Source organism: Parasteatoda tepidariorum, chromosome 2 (assembly GCF_043381705.1).
Source record: "Parasteatoda tepidariorum isolate YZ-2023 chromosome 2, CAS_Ptep_4.0, whole genome shotgun sequence".
NCBI classification, from domain to species: Eukaryota; Metazoa; Arthropoda; class Arachnida; order Araneae; family Theridiidae; genus Parasteatoda; species Parasteatoda tepidariorum.
In genome coordinates this window covers 80,851,464-80,874,865 of record NC_092205.1, presented here as the reverse complement: position 1 = coordinate 80,874,865, position 23,402 = coordinate 80,851,464, and the positions used below count along the sequence as shown (strand labels likewise).

General features: G+C 29.0%; 1 protein-coding gene and 1 long non-coding RNA gene across 3 annotated transcripts in view; one reads left to right on the top strand and one right to left on the bottom strand.

Moving 5' to 3' along the window:
* The window catches only part of LOC107445723 (homeobox protein Nkx-2.5), a 29,860-nt gene extending 18,618 nt beyond the window's left edge, over positions 1–11,242 (bottom strand). The window contains exons 1-2 of the mRNA XM_016060196.3: positions 10,679–11,242; positions 6,853–7,482 (exon numbers count right to left, since the gene is read on the bottom strand). Coding sequence (XP_015915682.1) covers positions 6,853–7,279 — 427 coding nt within the window. The 5' untranslated portion in view covers positions 7,280–7,482; positions 10,679–11,242. The remainder of the gene's footprint in view (positions 1–6,852; positions 7,483–10,678) is intronic.
* LOC107445729 (uncharacterized) overlaps positions 1–16,132 on the top strand; it is a 33,744-nt gene extending 17,612 nt beyond the window's left edge. For both annotated transcript variants that reach the window (XR_011636191.1, XR_006225080.2), the window contains exon 2: positions 15,762–16,132. This is a non-coding gene — a long non-coding RNA (uncharacterized lncRNA). The remainder of the gene's footprint in view (positions 1–15,761) is intronic.
* The last annotated feature ends 7,270 nt before the right edge of the window (positions 16,133–23,402 follow it).

The window sequence follows — 23,402 nt, the reverse complement described above, 5'->3', positions numbered from 1 at the left end:
ATGAAAGCATTGTTCCTGGGCGAGAAACCATGAAAACCTGGGAGAGCCCATGGTTATAGATGGAGGGTGGTCATAATGTAATGGCTCTTCTGTGTATATATTATGTATAATGGTTCAAAGTACTTGATGTTATTAATTTGTCGAAATTTAATAATCCTCAGAGTGCTACTGATTGAGATCCAATTGTCATTTCTGTGACATAACTGTGACATAAATTCTTCATAAACTGTTCTCCCGTTAATCCACACTTATTTTGCAGTGTTACAAAGTTGTTATTTTTCTTGTAAATTTTTTAAAACTTTTTTTGTATTTTTGTATTTTTTTATTACAAAAAAAAACGGAAACTTAGAACTGAAAGCTTGAAAGCGTTAAAGAAAATCTATTGCTTAAAAATAATCTTAAAAAAAAAATCTCTGTTCTTATTTTTTCTTAATTTTAGGGAAATTTTTGTCGAATAAAATAAGATATAAAAATGTCTGATTTTGAAAATATTCTGTCAAAATAGTTTATAAATTTTAATATTAAAAAAAATGAATGTAAGTTTCCCTAACCTACATAAGAGTTTGGAAACATCATTTTAAATGTAACTCAATAAGTATTTATGACAACTGGTTAATATTGAATCTATAAATATTACTGTCTAGTTTCTGATTGTATATAAATTAATTTCTTTCATATATGAATGTAAGAGCCAGTGAAATATGAAAAAAATTATAATATAAAACAAGAATTTTGTCGAATAAAATACGATATAAAAATGCCTGATTTTGAAAATATTCTGTCAAAATAGTTTATGAATTCTAATATTAAAATAAAATGAATGTAATTTTCCCTAACCTACATAAGAGTTGGGGAACATCATTTTTAATGTAACTCAATAAGTATTTATAACAACTGGTTAATATTAAATCTATAAATATTACTGTCTAGTTTCTGATTGCATATAAATTAATTTCTTTCATATATAAACGTAAAAGCCAAAGAAATATTAAACAAAATTATAACATAAAACAAGAATTAAGAATTGAGCATACAATTCAGTAACGTTCAGTGAGCAAAAAAAAAAAATGTACACATACAATAACTTATGATCTAATAATTGGATTTTCACGCAGTAGGTTAATGGTAGGTAGTAGGTAGGTTTGAAAGCCTTACCTAAAATAAATTAATTAATTAGAGTAAGCGATAATTTAAGCTATGAAATCGCATGTTAAACGCCCTTTTTAAGCATAATTATGCCTTTTTGTGACAGATTCGGATTCTAGAATTTGGAGGAGGGTAGCAGCATTCTGGAAAAGATGATTCCAATAATTCAGACAAGTGAGTAGTTGAAAGTTTGGAGCCCTAACTGTTAATTTTACTTTTCGCATAGATCGCTACATTTTCTAAGCGAGTAGAAAAATTACAGCATGCAATTATAAAATTGGTTTATCTAAAGATAATTAAATGCAAAAAATTCCTTTTAATAATTATTTATTATTTTCTATTATTTTATACATTAATAGTTGAAAACATTTAATATTCTTACCACACAAACTTTAACATAGTTTCAAAGTATGTGATTTTAAATTGCGAAAAAAAAAATTAAATGATCGAATGGTTTCTGAGTAATAGGATTTCAAGCATTTAAAATTTAGTCGTTCATTTAAAATATAATTTTTCAAGAAATATTAATCCAATTTCGCTCACATTTTGTATTTTTCTATAAAAAATTACGTATTTTAAATTTAAGTAAAAGTTTATATGCCCTAGAATTTAGTTTTTTTATAGCATTAATAAATCAAATAATAAATATATATAAAAATTATAGTTTTTGTGGAATTATCTTTTGATAAACAAATTTCATAATTGAGTGCAAAAATTATTTGATTCGCTTAAATTCTCCGTGATAAGGTGAAATACGCAAAAAGTAAAGTTATTATTATTAAGCCCAAACTTTTGACCACTCTCCTGTCCAAGCTTTCAGAGTGAGGTGACCCATCATATTTTGAGAATTTAGAATAAAAATCCGTTTATTTATTCAGAGAAAGTACGTTTTCGTGTCTGATTTTGTAACTTAAAATTTCGCCAGCACTATTTATTTAGCATATACTACGGTTACTCTTTCGAACTTATTCAAAGTGCTTACTTTTTCTCCTTGTGCATTGTACATCTTCTCTACGTATTTTATTGTGATTAATATTTTTTTAAACACATCCTCTAAATATTGATTAAAATTTTACAAGATTTTTTTCGAGTTCTTTATCATATAAAGATCTCTACGGTCTTTTCACGGAGAAGTAAAAATGTCCCGATTTCACATCCTTAGCTCTGGTATAGAATTAATAATAAAAGTAGTCTAATTGTTATTTGGTAATCTCAAAATATATAAAAAATGTTAACTATATAGCAATGGTATTTGAAATTTTTCAATATTTTATTTTTGCCTGAGCAGGAAAATATTTCAAGAAATTTTTTTTTTACTAAAATGAAGTTTGATTAAGTAAAAGTATTTATGTAAAAGTATTAAGTAAAAGTATGATCAGTTTAAAGTATTTAGGAAGTATCTTACAATTGAACTTTAGTAAAGTTTAAACTAAAACGGCAGCAATTTCATATAAAAATTTTAATTTTGGAAAATAAATTTAGTCAAAAACAAAACTAACAACGAAATTACCTCAAATATCCCCCAGAAATTACATTAATGTTTTGTTTATAAACGTTTGCAGAAAATGATAATATTGCATGTATTTTTTTATAATTGCGTCATGATTATAGCAGAATTTGTATCACATAATTTAATTTATTATTGCAGTAAAAAGTTGCCGAGCCATATAAAAAGGTCAGTTTTAAACATTTTTTTATTAACCAGTGAAAACCATGCAAATTTTCATTTTCGAAAAAGTTCGAATACTTAAATGTCAAAAATCGTAAATTAACGTTTAAAAAGAGATTAAAACCTAAATTATCATTATCGAAGTCACAGTAAATATTGGTTTAAAAGCGGCAAAGCTAATTTATCGTCAATAGGCCGCCCTATTCTGAGTTTACGATTATCAATGTTCAACTCAGTATACTTGTAATTTCGAACCCAACCCAGAAGATAAAGGAACTCCTGGATCAAGGATTGGAACATACTAGCCTTCATATGGGACTTTTTGATGGGACTACGCGCATTTGCGGAGGGGAAAACCATGAAAACCTCCCAAGGTTAGCACGATGGCAAGGAGGCTCTAACCCAGCATTCGTCTACTTCTCAGGACATTTTACGTTAGAATTGTGGTCGGTACGAACCGGAAGCAGAATAAGTATCAACCAGCTATTGCTGGAATTCAAACCTGGGTCAAATCATTGGGAGACGAATTCAATATCACCTTAGCCACCGTGACTAGGCTTCGAGTATTTTTATTTTATTTCAAAACTATCGAACAGACAACCTAATTTTCACTTTACGACGACGACGAAGCACCTCGACCAAGTATTGAGAGAAATTTGCTTTCGTAGAGGATTTTAAGTATTTGAAAAATACAAAAACAAATTTTGAACTGAAAAAACTAAAAATTTGTAAAATAATTTACACAAATACAAACAAAAAGGGACACTTTCTTAAAATTTGGGATTGCTATAAATATTTTCTCAATACGCACTTAAAAATTTTTCATTTATGAATATGGTTTCGTATAGTTGAAAAATATATCGGTAAAATTGGTAAAATTTACCACGTTTCTTTCTCAATGGGTACACCAAAAAAGCTTGGTAATTTTTATTGAAGCGTTTCGGTGTTGATTTTTGTAAAATTAATCAAATATGGTTTCATAATGTGTTATAAAATTTGGTAAATGTGGGAAAATTTGTAATTTCATTACGATACTTTAAAGCTTGGCGTAAAAAACCATTTGGTTAAATTTACTTCCCAGTTTTGCATCTGTTACTAAAAGTGTGGTAAAGAACGATAATTTAGAAAACCAGAATTTTCTATAAATCATTGAAAATTTTTTCAAATGAATGGTTCCTTTACCTTGTACCTTATTTTGCTTTTATGAACTATAATTATAGTTTTTTTTTACCAGAACTGTCATTACCCTAGATTACGGTAATTTTACCAGAATTTTTTTCTCCGTGTAAAAAATGATGAAACTCATAAAGGCGATAAGTAAGTTAACGCGAGTATTTTTCATAAATTTGTGATGCGATGAGTGATTGTGATTTAAAGATTACTATGTTTAGCGTGAAAAACTACTGATCTAATGATAGATTGTCATTTTTTTTGTTTTTAAATTCTTTTAGAGTTTATCAGTTAATAATTTAAACATGACTGTAAAATTTCACGTCATGCAAATGAAGGCTGTTTGAAAGACTGTTATTATAACCAGTAATTTCATCATGTCATAAAAATAGCGCAAAAGGAAAAAACTTGAATAACTTTTCATTTAATGATCAAACTTTCAAACCAGGACTCAATCCTAATGGTTTAAAATGCTGATTAATTAGTGCAGACGATATTTTAAATTACGAAATCAGACACAAAAACGTGATGCTTTCACTGAATGAACTTATTTTTTTTTCCTGTCAGATTTAGATTTTTCATTTTCAAAATTTAGGGAGCTCCCGCAATCTGAAAAATATTGTCCCAATAATTAGGCCAGTAAAGAGGTCAAAATTTTGGACTACTTAATGATAATTTCCCTTTTTTGCGTACTTCCCTATATCTCGCGAATTTCATGAGCAAATCGAAACATATTTGCACCAAATTACGTAATTTTTTAGCATAAGTTAATTCTAATTAAACATAATTTTTAGGAATATTTATCATGAAAAACCAGATCAATCATGATATTAAAATTTTATTAGAATGATTTGTTAATTATTTGGACATCAAGAAAAGATACATTCATATACAGGTTGCTCTCTAATGGACTGTCCAATGTATTGCTTGTTGAGATGTTCGACTCGAAATCCGACTCAGAACATTTTGGAGAACTCTTTTCCGATTCCAAATCCGATTTTTGTTGAACAGTTGGATTTCTATTCCGACTACAAAGAACCCTTTTTCGATTCCAAGTCCGATTTTTGTTGAAATATTCGCCTCCAACTCCGATTTTGAGTATTTCGAAGAACTTTACGATTCCAAATGCGATTTATATTGAGTTAAAATCCTAAAAATGTATTAATGTTATAACTAAGTAAAAGTTAATTTGAAATAACATAATTCTATTAATGTTACGCACTATAAAAACTGAAGGTATTTTAATTAAAATTACACTTTATATTATAGCATAACTGTTGAAGAAATAAATTTTAAATTGCAACTAATATATTTGTACAAAATACTGAAATTGTGCAGAACCATTTAAAAAAATGTGATAGATATGAACATATATAAGAACTAGAAAGCTATTACAAATGATGCATAAAATTCCTTTACGTAATCTTCAACTAAGTTAGTTGTTGTTACATTGCTAGTTAACAACTAACAATGTAAGTTAGTGTTACATTGTTACTTGCTAAAATTATGAGGAAGAGAGGTAGATATATGAATGTATTACTTGCGCACTAGCATACCTAAAAACATTTTATTACAAAACGATTCCTTAGAGAATATTCAAAGGCTAGAAAAATTTTAAAAATGATGCATACATTCTTTTAAATACGTTCCTGAACTTAACTAAATTGTTTTGGTTTCGACATTTACAAATCAAAATACAATTTACAAATTAAGTATATAACTGTATAATTTATAATGGCATATTATTTGTAAAGCAGAACGTACTTTTTTATAATAGTATCCGGAATCATAGTCTAACAAATTTTATTGACGTCGGCTTCATAACTTCGTCAATAATTATTGAAATCAATAAGAGCATAGGGGAATTTGAAACTTCGTATATATTTCAGGATTAAACAATGATTCTAGTCGAAAGCAAATCATTTCATTCCTATTAGAAACTTGTTTCCTTTTTTACTCTTTTTGAGTTCTATAACATTGATCAATATCTGAAAACGTTATTATTATTATTTTTTCATTTCAGCATTAATTTGGGACTCCTCGTATGTATAGTTTTTTTACTTCTTTTTCTGCAAGGATTCTCAACACAAGGCGTAGTTATTAGTTTCTGAAACTGATATAATATCTTAATGAATTATATATTCATTTAATATGTTTCGCTGTAACCTTAATTTGGTGTAATTCACTTGTTCTAGACGGTGAAAGTTTCAGAAACAACTTTTGAAATATTCCTTTCAAAATACCCTTTATTTCTGTTCTCGGAGTTTACGTAACCCTTTTGGCCTCACCGGGACAAATATGTCCCTCAAATGAAACCACAATTGGGACATATACGTCCCGTCTGAAACACTGTGGCTTACATATGTTCCAGTTCTCCCAACTGGTCAAAAAGTTTATCTTTTAATTTCATTTTGCCTGAATATAGTTGTTTTTACCTTATTTGATCTACATAAGTTGTAATTTATCTTTCCAAATCTTTTTTATTGGAAAAAAAAAACTAATCTTGAAAGGATTCGACGTTCTTAAAAATTGTTTTTGTAGTAAATTGTTTGATTTCAGAGGTAGGGAAAATGAATTATTATCTATATTCTTCGGATAAATCTCTTGCAAACTTTTTTTTATTACCGAAACTCAAAAATTTGCCTAAGGTCTTAGGATGTCGAAGAAATTAAGAAAATTCGGACATAGAAGTGCATTGTGATTACGGTGGCAGGAGGTGAAACATATTAAATGGGTATGAAAATCACATAATTATTTCAGAAGATGTCATATAAATCCTGGAAATAACTAGCCATGCTCTTTTAAAAACAATAATTTTGGAACTTTTTACATTATTGATCACATTCATTAAAATATATTGAACTTACTTTTATCTTCTGAATCTGTGGATGAACAGATAGACGAATGCCTGAGGACAACATTGTTGTAGCCCATATTGGGGTCTCCGTATTCTCCTCCACTAGCATACCCGCTACTCAATAGACCCGGACTTCCACTAGAAAATGGTGGACATAAATTCGACAAACTTTGGACGTGAGGAGAAGTTAAAGGTGTAGTTTGTTGATAATTTTGGTTGACGAAATCTCCAAACATGTATGACGGTGTAGGGGAGGCTGACGTAACCAATGTTCCTCCACCAGTTCCAACATAAAATGCATCCATACCGTCGTCAAAAAGTTTTTCCAGGCTCTGCGCGTACAGCAGAGCCTGGTTGATTCCTGCTTGATCTGACAGATTGAGGATGTCCTTGACTGAGAAAGGTGTACTGGCTGCCTGCTGTGGACTGGCCAGCATGGCTTGGTAAGAATAAGAAAAGTCCTGACCTCCGTCGCACCACTCCAGCTTCCTGGTCGGATGCTCACGAAATTTGATGGAAGATTGATGGAATTTTGAATGAGGATAGATTTTGAATGAGTTTTGACGTCGTTCAAGTTCACGTCATTGATATAAAGTGATGTTTGTAGATGATATTTTATTAAAAAAATCAGTGTGGGATCCTGCAGAAGAAACAAATTTATAAAAATCGAAGAATATATTCTCATCACACAAGTTAGTGAAATAAAGCACAGCAACGCGAATAAAGCACAAATAAAGGTACAGACGTTATTCACGTTGTTTTGCTTTATTTCATAAGAAACACAAAGTATGCTTTACATTCATTTACTTCTTTAAAACAAGATTATCAACTTGATATTTTCAAAAGGGCTATTCTCTATAGAGCCTACTAAATGCTCCGTAGGTATTATACGTTCTCTGTAAAGTTTATTCCACCCCCAAGCTCAGATCTTTGAGTAATTACTATTTTCAAATTTGTTAAAATAAGGCGAATACGAGCTTAGAATGTAGAAATTTAGTTCTAGTCGAAAAACTAAAACTTGCACAGCAATAAAAAATTCGATGAGAAATTATGATAAAAAGTTTAATTCAAATTAAAGGGGTATTGTATTATTTCTTTAGCTTCATAACACCCGTACCATAATATTATTTTCACAATAGAACTTTCATAGTTCTGTGATGGCACAGTGGTTAAGGGCATTGAGACATTGGTTAAAAGTATTGTGATTAAAAGAATCGATGGCTGAGTAGTTACAGCTTTTACTAAAAAGCATCGATGGCACTGTTAGAGATTTCTCGGAAAAAATGGTTAAATAAAAATTTAATTGTCATTTTATCACATTCAAATAAAACAGTCAAATAACTATAAATTAAATAGTAATTAAACTATTAACTGAGAGAAAAACCATTTATTAACTGCGTTCACTTAATACGGTTAAAGAATCTGAATTTTATTGCACAAACTAAGCTCACCTAAAGGAACCATTTAGTTTCCTACAACTGCATACATATTATGGCCGTGAGGTATAACGGGGGTTCAAGTTCCAGCGTTGACACTCCAATATTTCCTGCATTCCCTTCAACACATGAAGAGTTTTCAGTGTACTTACACTCCTCAATGTCCATAATCCAATAGAAAGCCTAGGTTCTAGGTCCAGTTAAATTTGTTTCACAGTTTTGAAACCATGCGAGTAGTAAATGGTTAAAAAACCGTATATTTTGTATTCATGGTTTTATAACCATGAATACTAGTTGTAAAAAGGTTCTCAAACCTTAAATGTAAACAATGTTTTTTACCGTAAACTTTACGGTTAATCGGATGGGTAGATTCCTGCCGGTTATTTTACCATAATTTAAGAATGAAAATTCTAACAGTGAAGTTAAATGCTCTGAGCTTTTGTTTAAAAACATTGATTGCTCAATGATTAAAGGTATCGAGCTGTTACTATAAGATCGGAAGTTGATCCTTAGTGGCAATTTGAAGCGGATCTAGCCTCATATCGATGAGTCCAGTTTGTCTGGGAAGTAAAGGCGGCATACACACAATATCAACCACAATAGACACGCAGTATTAACCACTTTTCTTTACTTCCATAATGACATTCTTTAATTAAACAAGCATTAAAACGGGATTTCAACGTTATTAGATATTTTAGTAGATAATAGTTCTCCTTTTTACTGAGATGTTAAAAGTACTTCTTTTATATATAGAAAAAGGTGTAGCAAAACAACTCCCTTAAGAGCACTCATTTAAGAATTTTTTAAGCTCCATGGAATTTAAAAACCACAAATAAGAATAATATTTAATATTAACAGGATAGAAGGTAAAAGGCATAGACTTGAGTTATTTTACAGGTTTCATATTTCCTTGATTAGCTTGTATTTTTATAACATCATATACTTCTTTACATGGTGTACAATACCATATGTCACATTTACTGAGTTGAGAAATACAATAAGATTGCTATTATATTAATGCGTGGCTAGATTTCAATTTATAAGAGCAAATATTGCATTTTTTTGAAAATAAAAAATGTTTTGAAAATATTGCTTTTTTTTTTTACGAAATGGGTCATAAATCAGAGATTTTGAAGAATTTTGATTATCTTTTTTTTTTCGAACACAGACTAGGGGGAAATAGTATAAAATAAATAACATTTTATTTCGCACTATTTTGACCTGCATATAAACATTAGTAAAATTAGGGAGGGAGGTGATAGATCTAAAAATTGAACCATAGGTTCCAAACACTACGCAAATGATATAAACTTTTTTACATATAACATTTTTTAATTTTCGAAAAAATAAATTTATAATCTAAAATATACAAATAAAGGCAAAATATTTCTAATTTTTATAAGATTAAATGTTTTTTTTTTCCGAGTACATTTAGCACAAATCAATGTTTACACTATCAATTTTCATCAAATTTTAAATCGAGAAGTTTCTTTTTTTAATAAGTTTATATGAATTTAATAAGTTTACACGCAGAAAATCAAGATGCAAAATCATTCTGATTATGCTTATTTGTGAAATGATTAGGTAATGCGTAGTTTTGTGTGATGACAGTAGAAAAATTTTTATTTAAAAAATAAGAAATTCATTAATGCTAATTTAAAATCAGTACTATTCGGCAACAATTGTTGACGACAATTGAGGAAAAATGATAAAAGTTTAGTTTTTAAGAGTATTAAAAAAATGAAAAATTACAATTTTAAGATATTAATAATTATTTTTGATAATTTTCTTACTAAATTTTGCCTAAATGTTTTTAATTTAATTACTTATTTTCAGCAATTGGCTAATTTTTCTAGCAAGACAATTTTATACACTAGAGAAATTCCAGATGAAATTACGGTATAAATTACTGACATTTTGGGTGCATTATCCATTAAAAACATTCTACCGTAAAATCTATTTTTACCGTAATCTAATTATACTGTAATATTTAGAATATTAATTATTTAATTCGAGTGATTTCACGGTAATCATTATTGTAAAAATGATGGTGCATCAGATTATTTATTCCGTAACATGTTCCGGTAAAAATGGTTCCGGTACTGGCACCTTGAGTGTCGTACTTCGATCCGGAATTTTTTTATACTGTATAACAGAATTCCACGAGAAAAAAAGGTAAGTTTATAAAGGTCTAATTATTATATTTTTAACAAAATTATTAATTTTTATTTATTCTTCTAATATTAGCACATCTACAATGTAAACAAAACTTTTTATAAGCATGTTGGGAACTTGGTAACGTCAAACATGAAAATATCAAACTGATTTCCCATTCGTTTAATGATATCAGAATATAAATTTACAAATTATATAACAGCGCTAGTAATAAATTGCACCTACCTTTAATATCTGTTACGAAATTTGATATTTCTCATACAATGCAAGTTTAGAAAGTTCCACGAATAAAATATTTCTAAACTTCCGAGTTTCCCGTAAAAGTTTGAAAACTTCGTGCAAGTTGTCAACAACTTTTTCAATCACACTTCTTAGATCTCAATTTGCAAACTTAAGTTTATTAATCTTTCATAAGTCTCTTAGCACTCGAACACTTATGTCCAAAATCAAGCAACAACTTCTTAAACTAAACGTTTTACCGTTTTCTTCAGAAAGTTCATTTGAAGAAGAACCATTCATTCCACCTCGTGGTATATTAAACTGTGACAAACCCAATGACGATGGCCGTATAATCCTCCCCCCCTTTCATTCTTACGTCACAATCCTCCTAGCCACGCCCTCATTTGCATCTTGATGCCCCCTTAGATCCGTTCTCCAACAATACATTCCGTCGCCTGTGCAATAAAAAACATATAAATCGCTTCTTTTTTTCTTCCAGTTTTTTTTAAACAGAACATTGAAGGCCTATCTCCTCCCGCCCTCCTAAACGGGACTGACAAATCAGGGTGTCTCCCAGAGAAGCGGAGAGGGTGGCGGGATGCTTTTTAGTTTCGTTATCGTAAAGACATCAATCATGGCTTGGACTATCAACAGCTATGTTAGAAGGAACCGCATGCGTTTTCTTGGTTCTTTACGGAGATGAAAGTAACCGATGGGCGCCGAAGATGATTTAAACCGTGCCGGCAATCATTTGGCACCACTTCGGTTGGCGATTTCTTATTTTGAGCTGTTAATAATGAATAATATCGTGTTAGATATTTTTCTTTTGTTTCCTAAATAGCATTAGAGCAGATAAAATTTGTAATAAATATGTATGATGCAGAAAGTTTCATTAAGATTGTAGTAAACTTTCAGATTAATGAATTTAGGTAGATGAAAAAAATTCCTTACTATTTACATATTTAAAAATATTTTATTTTTAATGACGTTAAAATTTATAAAACCTAATATGAGTAGATCATTAACGCGATGTTAATGAATAATATCATATTAGGCATCTTTTTATTGTTTCCCAAATTGCAGATTTAAGTGCAGATTTTCTTTAGTGCAGACAAAACTTGTTATAAATATGAAAGGTGATATGCAGTTTTATTAAGGTTGCAGTGAACTTTCAAATTAAAAAAAACTTCAAATTAGTAAAATGTAGTTTAAAAAGAGATCTTTTTATTACAATTTATGTATTTAAAAATATTTTATTTTTAGCAATATTAAAATATATAAGACCAGATATGAGTAACTATTAATGAATAATATCACGTTAGATATCTTTTTAATGTTTCCTTAATAGCTATAGCGCTGATAAAACTTGCAATAAATATTTGTGATGTAGAGAGTTTTATTAAGGTTGCAGTGAACCTTAAATTTAATAAAATGTAGTTAAAAAAATCATCCTTTTATTACAATTTACATATTTAAAAATATTTTACTGTTAATGACGTTAAAATTTATAAAACCTAAAGAATATTTTATTGTTAATGAAGTTAAAATTTATAAAACCTAATATGAGTAGTTCATTAACGTGTTATTAATGAATAATATCATGCTTGATATCTACTTATTGTTTCCTAAATTGTAATTGTAAACTAATTCTTGCTTTAGTGTAATTAAAAACTAATTGTTGCTTTAGTGCAAATAAAACCTGTTATAAATACATAGGTTGATGCGTAGTTTTATTAAGGTTGCAGTGAATTTTCAATTTAAAAAGATTCAAATTAGTAAACTTTCAAATAAGGAAATGTAGTTGAAGAATAGAACTTTTTTCTCAATTTGCATATTTAAAAATATTTTATTTTTAGTAATGTTAAATTTAATACGGCTTTATATGAGTTTTTATTAATCAATAGCATCACGTTTGATAAATTTTTATTGTTTCCTAAGCAACTCTGGAACAAATAAAACTTACAATAAATATGTGTGTTGAGGAGAGTTTTATTAAGGTTGCCGGGAACTTTCAACTTAATCAAATGTAGCAAAAAGTTGACTTTTCCATAATTGACGAATTCAAAATTATTAATTTCTTAAATGTTAAAATTTACAAAAATAAACCTTCTTAATTCAATTCTCTATTATCATTAGGTTTTTGATTTTGATTTATCGTTCAAAATTAAAGGCTAAAAGCTAAAAGTGGTGTTCCTTTAATGTATTTTAAAGTAGTTGCATAGCAATAGTTTATTTTGCTACGTTATTATTATTATTATTATTATTTTTACAATTTTAAAACAGAAAATAAATTTTATTTATATTTAATGCTTATTTATATTATGTTGTTTTATTTATATTTATATTTACCTTTATAATAACATTTTTTGAAAAATGTGCTCAGAATGCGTATGCATTCCAAACTAATACAAAACAACTGTTTAAGATTATAAATCCATAATAGAAATAAACTAATATCAAGTATTTAATAATAGCTGATAATAGTTTATTCCTATTATGGATTTTTATACAGCAATATACCTTTTTTATTAGCTTCATACAAACTCTTATGTAAACTATATATGAACTTTCGAATTATCTCTCAGGCGAAAATTATTTAAGGAATTTTTATGGTTACTAAAAATTAAACAAGTCTTTAAAAAATTAAGTATGTCGACAAAAATGAAATCGCAACTAAACAAACGTATCACATTTAAGCTTTATGCTAAAAGATTTAGATTTGAGTTAATACAATTTTAAAAAAAAGATCGATATCTTAATTGAATAATTATGTTTAACATCTTTTTTTCACTAAATATAACAAGACAAATTTGAATAATTATTGTCATGACAATACAAACAAAAAAAGAAAAAAAAACGAAAGAAAATTTGTCACAGGACAACAATCAGCCACTTTATTTCAAGTGTAAAAAGCAAATATTTAGATGAAATTTGTTTGCATCTAAAATTCTTTGAATTGAAATTTTTTAAAAAACTATCAAATATTATGCTAATTATATGTAAACTAAACATGAAAGTAATGAAGTTTTTTTTAAGAATTAAATTGCGTCTTTAAGCATATAAATCATATCAAACATGCAAACCACCGGTCTGTGATCGAAATGCCTTTCATGCATTTTAAAGTAATATTTATAATCTTGTTAGTTATTTACTGCAAAATAACTGTCATAAATAACTATTCAACCACACTTGAGTAAATAAAAGCAGCGGATAATTGAAGACCAAGGAAAAAGAGAGATTTATTGTCCATTTTTCTCAAAAAGGGAGGGTTGGATCGCCATTTGCAGCTATTTTTTGACAATAAATAACCTGGAAAATAGGTTCTCCCCGTGAGTTATTACGCTGTGAAGATGGGGAAAAATCCTACCTTCAAACTCGTAAAATACTTTTTTCTCTGAATCTGATTTTGCGGAAAGAAAGTGTTCTTCTCTTTGCTTTCAATTATAAATCTTTTAATTTTATACTAAAACAATATTTGTATTTTGGTATTTAATCACGTTCAGTTGCAGATGATTTAAAATGAGCCCTATTCTCGTTACAAAAAAGGATGTACTGTAAGAAATTCCGAATAAAATTATGGTAAAAAGTACCGGTATTTAAGGCACTTGTACTTTGGCCGCAAAATCCATTTTTATCGTAACGTGTTACGAAGCAAAAAAATCTGATAAACTTAAAGTAATAATCACAGTAAAATCTCTGAATCACTAAAATTCAATAAATATTACTGTAAAAATTAAGGTGTTATATTTTACAGTTAAAATGGGTTTTACGGAAAAATAGATTTTACGGTGAAATGGATTTTACTGATGATGTACCCAAAGTGTTGGTACTTTATATCGTAATTTGATACGGAATTAGTTTTTTTAAAAAAAATTTTTTTATCTACATTGTACCGAATTTGATGTTGAACCACGTTAGAAAGTGCGAAGGAATACTTTTTTATTATCAAATCGAGATTCCTAATTTAATGTAAACAAAGTAAACAAATCTAAAACTTTTATAATGGGAAAAGTTTATGTCAACGCACTTTTACAAAGTTAAATATTTTCTCAGATTTCTATAGCTTGTTTACGTTTGAATGCAAGTTGATGAAAGGTTGATGCTGTCTTCAATGCTGCGATACAATTACTGAAAAAGTTCGTCTTTATATATGCATGCATATTTAATGCGTAATAAGGACATTTGCATTTTAGGTTTTACGTATCTCTAAACTGTATTAAATAATTTTTATAATGTCCGCTTAGGTTATGCTAAGCCTAGTTCGAATCTGTCTTAATATTCTTTCTTTACCACGCTCACATGTGATCTTACAAACTTATTTTATTTCAAGAATTAGCATACAAATGCGTCCTAAATTAATTATTCTTGCTTATATTGAAACGTAAAAAAAACTTTTCTATCTCTTCTGTGTAACTTATCTTAACGTAATTATAAATATTTGAGTTACTGAAGACCAAAAATGGTGTCAGCTACTTTACACAAAGTAGTGAAAAGAACATTCTTGGTCTTTCACTACGCCTTAATTCTATATTACTTTGGTGCGAAGTAGTTGGTAACATTTGTGTTAAGATATGCTAAAATTGTTTTACGGAATAAAACACTGGTATCAAAGTATTTTTTAGGGAGATTCTGTGATTTCTTTTAACAAACTTCAATTAATTTTTTTAAAATTAATTTAAATTTTTTTATTAATTTTAATTTTTTTAATCAATAGTAATTTTTTCAATTAATTTAATTTTTAATTTTTAATTAATTTTTAGCTTGTTTTATTTTTAAAATTAATTAATTTGAATTTTAATTAATTTTTGGCTTGTTTTATTTTCTAATTGATTTTATTTTTAATTAAGCTTGCTTTTAATTAATTTTAGTTTCAAATTAATTTTTTTGTATTTATTTGAAACATAAGGAGGCAAATTTATTTTTATTGTATAATTAGTAGAAGACATTTGTTAATCATTTAATAATTTGAAGCATTCATTTAATTTTTTAAACTTATATCAACTTAAAGAATATTTTTCAAGAAAAAAATGAATTGATTGATAAAATTGCTTGAAAATTTCATAGTTTAATATTTAAATTTTCTTTTCAGATTCTCCGACTACCAAACTCATTGTTTTCAGCATCTATCATCGTTTAGTATTAAAAGGTTGAAAATAATGTCATCCAAGAGATCCATGACTGCAATACTAAAGTGATCGGAAATGTTGTGACAAAGTAGTCACACGTACAAAAGTAGTAGTGGTAGTTAACATGACACACGCAATTTTTCTTAAAATAAAGTCTGTTTATTGATCAAACCTACACGTGGATCGCAGAGAGAAAGAATATTAATATGAATTTAAACTGGGCTTCACAATACTGAAGCAGATAGAAATTAAATGTTATTAAATTATAAATACAATTAAAAAGTTTATGTAAATCTTCAATTGAGAACACTTACATAAAGGTTTTTGAAATATAGGTTTTGTAGGTGTTTGAAAATTTTTTTGTCTGCTTACGATTTCTTCAATAATCATAAAATAAATATAATTACTCAAAATTTGGCATGCTAGCATTATATAAACCACAGACTCTTCATCTGCTTTCACTAAAAAAAAATTTGAGAAATTCTTGCAACATATTTTAAGATGAACTTTGACTAAAGAGAACTTAATGTTTGAAAAATTATACTAGATCAACTAGATTGTTGTAATTTACACTCAATATTTTATTTCTTACTTCTGCGTGAAAAAAACATAGCAAAGTTTCTTTTTTTTTAAATTTTCAGAGACACACCAAGGTACACAGGGCACTAAAGTATATGATGGTTAAATCCAATTAGTTACTGGAATGTTTTAGTTGTATATTCATGACTAAATTAGTTTCCATCTGGTGATATCAAATTCCACTTCAGAAATAATTTTAAAATTTAAAGATAGTTATATATTTTTCTGATTTCTTGAACCTATTTTCTTCATTTATTTGTTTTACAATTGAACCTTAATGATAAAAAAGTGCACTGAAAAAATCTATATAGCTCAAACATTCAACGATAGCATAAATAAAACGTGTCTTTTAATATTTTGAAACGCTTTAAAATTTAAATGTAACGTTCAGAAACGTCCAGTTTTCTTAAGCAAGAAAATTTTGACATTAAACAGCCACGAATAAAATCTTTGAATAGGTTATGAATAAAAATGAGAGAGAAATAATGAAATGTATGAGTATTCCTGAAATATGCATTTGCAAAGATCAAAGCATAGATGACACAAAATATGCTAAAAGAATGTATTTGGCTCTAAAGCATTTTAAAGTAAGCAAAAACGTTTCAAATGTTCTGATAGTTTAGCAATGCAATATTAGTGGAGTGTTTTTGTTATAGAAATGCCTCTTTTGAATTATCAGCAACGCCTTTATATTTTTTTTTCTTCATAAGAGCTATTTTCTGTTAGATACATGTTGATTAGATTTCAAATTGTGTCTAACTTATATAAATTTTCTGTAGTTTAATATTTTAACTTGCCTTAATTTTTAAAAAATGAAACTATAAATTCAGAAAAGAAATAGAATTTTTCAAACGACACGATAAAAGCTAGAGTATTGCAATATTCTTAAATTTAAAAACTTAAATATTTTGTTATTCAATAAAAATGTATCAAAATATATGTTAAATAATAAATTATTCCTTAACTGCAAAGTTTATCTTTGCGTTAACTCTTTCAGAGAGGAAATAATATTTAAACCAAAGCTTAAGCCTGAAAAAAGTTATTGGTGTGATAGTACGCATTTATTTTTATATTTTTCAAAATTGGAAGTGATTGATTAAAAACCCTTAGTTTCAAATTTGAGTATCAACCCCTTAACTTTTATATTATTGTCAAAAATTAGTAAGACAATTTTAATCTAATCACCCTTAATAGGTATTACTCGATTAAAAACTTCATTCGCTTCATTTTGAAAATAACTGTTGTCATGTTTCAAGCTCTCAAAAAAAGATAAATCACAGAACAAGAAAAACCGCATCACCCGGGAAGGGCGAAGCAGAGTCTGATTAAAATCCTGATTTGCTCCTCTCGGCCATTGTGGTTTTTCTGGTTTTGTTTCTCATCTTTATTTTTCCCTTTTTCGTTTTGCAACTTTACGTTTTATATTTCAAATCATTTGTTTATTCTCACTCACGTTTGGCAAATTTTGAAGATGGATTCCTGTTTCTGAAACATGTCAATTGTTATTTCCAATTTGCACATTTTCGAAGCGAATGAAGTTTTTAATCAAGCAATGTCTTACCGCTTTTTCTTGGGATTATATATTTAACACCTCCAATAAAATTAAATTATGAGACAGGACTCGAAAACATTTAACGTTTCGAAAACTAACAACTAAATTTTTTTTGCAAACTTATTGAATCATTTGTGGCAACATGTTTATTTATAAAGTGAAAATTTTTAAAAACCACGAAGTGACTTATTTTTATTTTATCATCCAACTGTGATGAAGAAACGAATGAAGTTTTTAATCAAGCAATGTCTTACCGCTTCAGTTTCTTGGCATTATATATTTAACTCTTCCAATAAGATTAAATTACGAGACAGGACTCGAAAACATTTAACGCTTCGAAAACTAACAACTAATATTTTTTTTGCAAACTTATTGAATCATTCGTGGCAACATGTTTATTTATAAAGTGAAAAATTCCCAAAAACCATGAAGTGACTTATTTTTATTTTATCATCCTACTGTTTCCATGTCACTATCACAATGTATGACAAGTAAAAAGGATCTGAAAGTAAAAACATCTTTGCAAGCACTGTGGTTATCGCTATATAAATTATGTTGTTGTTTATCACCATCAGGTGCATTAAAAAAAAAAAGAGCGAGTGAATCTCTAAGAAAGTGTAACATCTTTTTCAGGATCTTCTTCCAATATTATCCATGACCACGCCTTGTGGTTATATTTATATACTAAGCAGCAGAGAAGAAAAGAAAGATATTAAGATGCGAGGAAGGAAAAGAAAAAAAAATTGACAATCTACGCAGGAAGTCTGTCCCTTGTCATAGTTCGCCTTACTCACCCCTTTTTATCTTAGGACACTTTTATTCTTTCAGATTTTCTCCATTTATTATTTTTATTTTTTTAATTTTCGTTCACTGTCTTGAGATACATTTTAGTTGGGGTCAGATCCGTGACACTTTAAAGATAATGGATTCCCGTGGATGTGACACATTCGTTTTACAATTCCCATGGCCCCACCCTCGTCGCGGATCGGATGGGTTAATGGCGTTACGATGTAATGCTTGTCAATCTTGTCACATGCGCTCCGTAAAAATGAAATACTTTTGATCTGCGCACATAAAGTTGAGGAAGAACTAATTTTATTGTGGATCACCATAAGTTGAGTGCTAAGATTGAGCGCATTTAACATTTCTTCTCATTTTTGAGGCGCCTGCATTATTAAAAAAAAATTGGAAAAGCAAAAAGAGCATTTCAAGGCTGATAATAAAAAAATTGATCTCAAATCGGTCCATAAATGGCTGCTTCTTTTAATTGAATGATTTCTCAAATAGCTTAGCAAGCTCGCCAAACGTTGTCGCTAAATCATTTAAAAATGATAAAAAATTACAACAATATTTTTGGGCTATTTGTAACATTTGACAATATTTTCTAGAAAACATAAAAATGACTTAAAATTGAGATAATTAAGATAGGTAAAAGTACCTTTTCAAATATGCACGAACAGCCAGTTCAAATTGGGGATACTCCCTTATCAGGCTGCGATAAAATTTCCGGACATAAAACTCCCAATAATTATCATGCCAGAAGATTGACGAGAAAATCTTACGAAAAACTTTTAAATAATACAAATTGGTAAACTAAATGGTTGAAAAGTTTAAGAAATATTATTTTATACCTTTAAGTATATAAATATGATTGTCATTAAGTATACATAGTTACTTTTATATTTTTGGGCTATTTGGAACGAATATTTTGACAATAATTTCAAGAAAACATAAAAATAACGTAAAATTGAGGTAATTAAGATAGGTAAAAGCACATTTTCAAATACGCACGAACGGCCAGCTCAAAATGGGGATACTCCCTTATCTGGCTAAGATGAAATCTCCGGACATAGAACTCTCATTAATTTTCATGCCAGGAGATTAACATGAAAATCTTAAGAGAAACTTTTAAATGATACAAATTGGTAAATTAAATGGTTAAAAAGTTTAAAAAATATTATTTTATGTCTTTAAGCATCTACATATAATTGTCCTTAAGTATACATAGCTACTTTAAATATTAAAATGTTGAAGTAAATATTTTAAATGAAGTAAACAATTTTGACAAAATGCTGACAGGACAGGAGAGTGACATTTCAGTAATTTTGAATTTTTTTTACAGAATAGTAAATGAATAGTCTTTTTTATATGCATGGAAATACATGTGAAATTATCTCTTAAAGTATTGAAAAGAAAAAATCACAAGCCAATTTTGTGACATTTTGTTTGGACATAAATTGCTTTTTTATTTAAATTTTTTAGAGTCATCCGCTTATTACAGTTTGCTTTGCCACTTCGCTTTTTTTTTTTTTAAATTATATGAACAATTTTTTTAAAAGATAAACCTTGACTATTCAGTCGTTTTCCGTTTAATATGTCAACATTTTGAAAAAGCAGATTTTTAAAAAATCAGATATTTAATAGAAATAAAACTAACAGAACAGTTACAGAAGTAGCACAACAGTAAGCTGTCAGCATCCGAGATCGTGGAGGTTGAAGCGTCACAGTCACGAGATCAACGGCATGTTGTGGTAACACAGAGCACTGGCCACCTTTACTTCTCAGACAAACTGGTACCTAAAGATCTTATTCTGGATAGACATCAGGGCAAAACAAGAATTGATTCCAAGGCCCTATACCAGCAGTTCCGAATTTTATTTGGCTGTGGAACCTTAAATGCTCGCATCATTTGGTAGAACCATGAGACTTATTAAATACATTTCATTAGCAAATTTCGAAAGACTATTAATTGTTCTGAAAATATGTAACAAACTAAATTTTATTAATTATTTTGAAAATCTTCAGTGTATGAACGAAGAATGAAATTATTTTTAAGCAAATAATTTTTTCAAAATAGTCTTGAAAATTAGGTTTTATGTCAGACAGTTGAATTAACAGGTCTAAAGCGGCATCCAGTTTAGTTCTTAAGTTGATTTGCATAATCTGAAGTTGCATTATCTAAGTTGATTTGTATAATCTTTGCATTAATCTTCTGAAAAATGAATGAGCTGAAATATGGTTTCCATTAAAATAAAAATGAAAAAGGACGGAAATAAACGGTGAAAATGGCTATCAGAAAAACTTAGTCCTTAAAGAATTCACTTTTTTATTCGATACGAAATATTGAAGCATTTTTTCATAAATCTTAAATAAGTGTTGAATTATTAATGGGATATAAATTTAATTCCAGGTTTCGAAGATCATAAATGGTAAAAAAAAGATTATAGCAATTCTCGGAACCCCTGTAACCCTTTCACTGAACCCTATGGGAGACCCTGAGAAACCTGAGGCTGCCCTAGACAATGAGAGCTCAGTGCCTTAACCAGAGTCATTGGCTTATATCGATGATAATATACACCGAAGAGCCATTACATTATGACCACTCTGCTAATAACATGTAGGACCAACTTAAGCCCTCAAAACTACTAGCACCCGCCGAGGCATTGATTCCATAAGGTGCTGATAGGTAGTCTGAGGTATCTGGTACCAAGCGCTCACCAACTGGTCCTGCAATTCCCTCACATTGCGAGGAGGCAGTGGCCTCCACCCCCCCCCCAAGCTCTTGGGCGCATTCTTGGGCAAATTCTAAATCCCCCTCCCAAACTATTCGTTTTATTTACTGTAAATATTCCCTTCCCCCCTGATGGGGGCCCCTGCGAGAAGGTTGGGTGACAGCACGAATTTGGTTTTCCAAGTAAGACCACAAATGTTCTATTGGATTAAGGTCAGGTGAGGGATTAAGACAGATTAAGGTCACTGGAATGTTTCTTGAACCAATCCATGACGATTCGACCCTTTTGACATGGTGCATTATCCTGTTGGTAAACACCATTCCCCGCAGGAAAAACTGTTGCCATAAATGGGTGAACCTGGTCTGCAACTATGTTCAAGTAGCTTACAGTCAGGGATTGTTCTATGAGGATTATGGGTCCTAATGTGTCCCATGAAAACATTGTTCCTGGGCGAGAAACCATGAAAACCTGAGAGAGCGCAATGCTATAGATGGAGGGTGGTCATAATGTAATGGCTCTTCTGTGTACATGATATAAAATGTTTAAGGGGACCTATACTGCGATGGAAATCTTTTCATTATAATTCAACATTATAACTCATTAACATCATAATTCTTACATAAATAATTTGAATTTAATAGAACAGCAAATTATTTCAAAATATCAAAATGCAAACAAATTATGAGAAGATTTCTTAGTAATTCCCAATGATGAAGGTATTTTGCGATAATTTGTTTGCCTTTTGGTATTTTGAAAATATTTTTCCAGCATTTGAAAGTTCTTGTTTTACTTTAAGTTTGCCTGAATTCACATCTCTTAACTTTCAATTTTGAAATATCAATAAGGCTGAAGCAGAATTCGCCAGGACAGGTTACTCAAGCTGTATAGCGTCCTCTTTAGAAAAGTGTTGAAATTGGAGAAGTTGCTATAAACGCAGATTTTCAGAACTTCTTTTATGAAAAATTTGAAATTTGATTCAAATCATGCAAAGTAATGATCTGTATCTTTTCATTCTTTATTTTTATTAGTTAAATAATTAGAAAAAAAAACTTTTTTTACACAATGTAAAAATCGTTCTACTTAAAGAGAGTCTTTAAAAAGTAATTTACAGCTTAATTCAGCGTAACACAACAGGCGGCCTCTCTTTTTGGCGATTACATCTTGAAACAAACTTTATGGGCTTGTAAATGAACCATTCATCTTTTAGCGCAGGGGGAGTATATGGGAGTTGACAAAATTATATAGTGAGAGCACTTGTAGAATTGTTGCGTTGAACGATATAATGAGAATATATTCTTTCTGCATGATGCATATTTTTCTTATCTCCAAGAAATAATTCAATTCCTTATTGAGCTAATCAAAGAGCCCCGATTTTGTAAGATTGTTATGGAATGTTTGAAAACGTAGTATGTTGATAAAATTGATCTGTTCTAAATGCTAATTCTTTAGTAGAACAAAATCGACAAAAAGAAAAATCCTCATTCAAGTGAAGAATTCTTTTCATTTAGATATCAGACGATATTTATAGATAGGATTGAGTAAGATAGGATAGGATTGGTTAGGATGTTAAATGATAGAATTTGATTAATGATGATCAAAGATAACAAAAGGTGATAAAAGATAAGATAGAGCAAGATTATGTTATTATGGTCATTCTGGCCCCCTACATTAGTAGTATGTTTGCAGCTTTACAATACAATACCATGATGACTTTATAAAATAAAAACTTTTTAAATCGTTTGAATTTTTTTGACAAGCGGTTTCTATCAATGAATATTCTAAATCGTTTGCTCTTTCAAAACATCGCTATGATTTTGTCAACTTTTCTTTGCTGTTCCATAACAGACATTATTTCAAGTTTTTAACTATTAGTCATTTCTTTACCCTTTGATGTAGAATCTTTATTCCACATATTTTTCATTATTTTGTATTTAGTGAGACAAATATTATATTTAGCATTT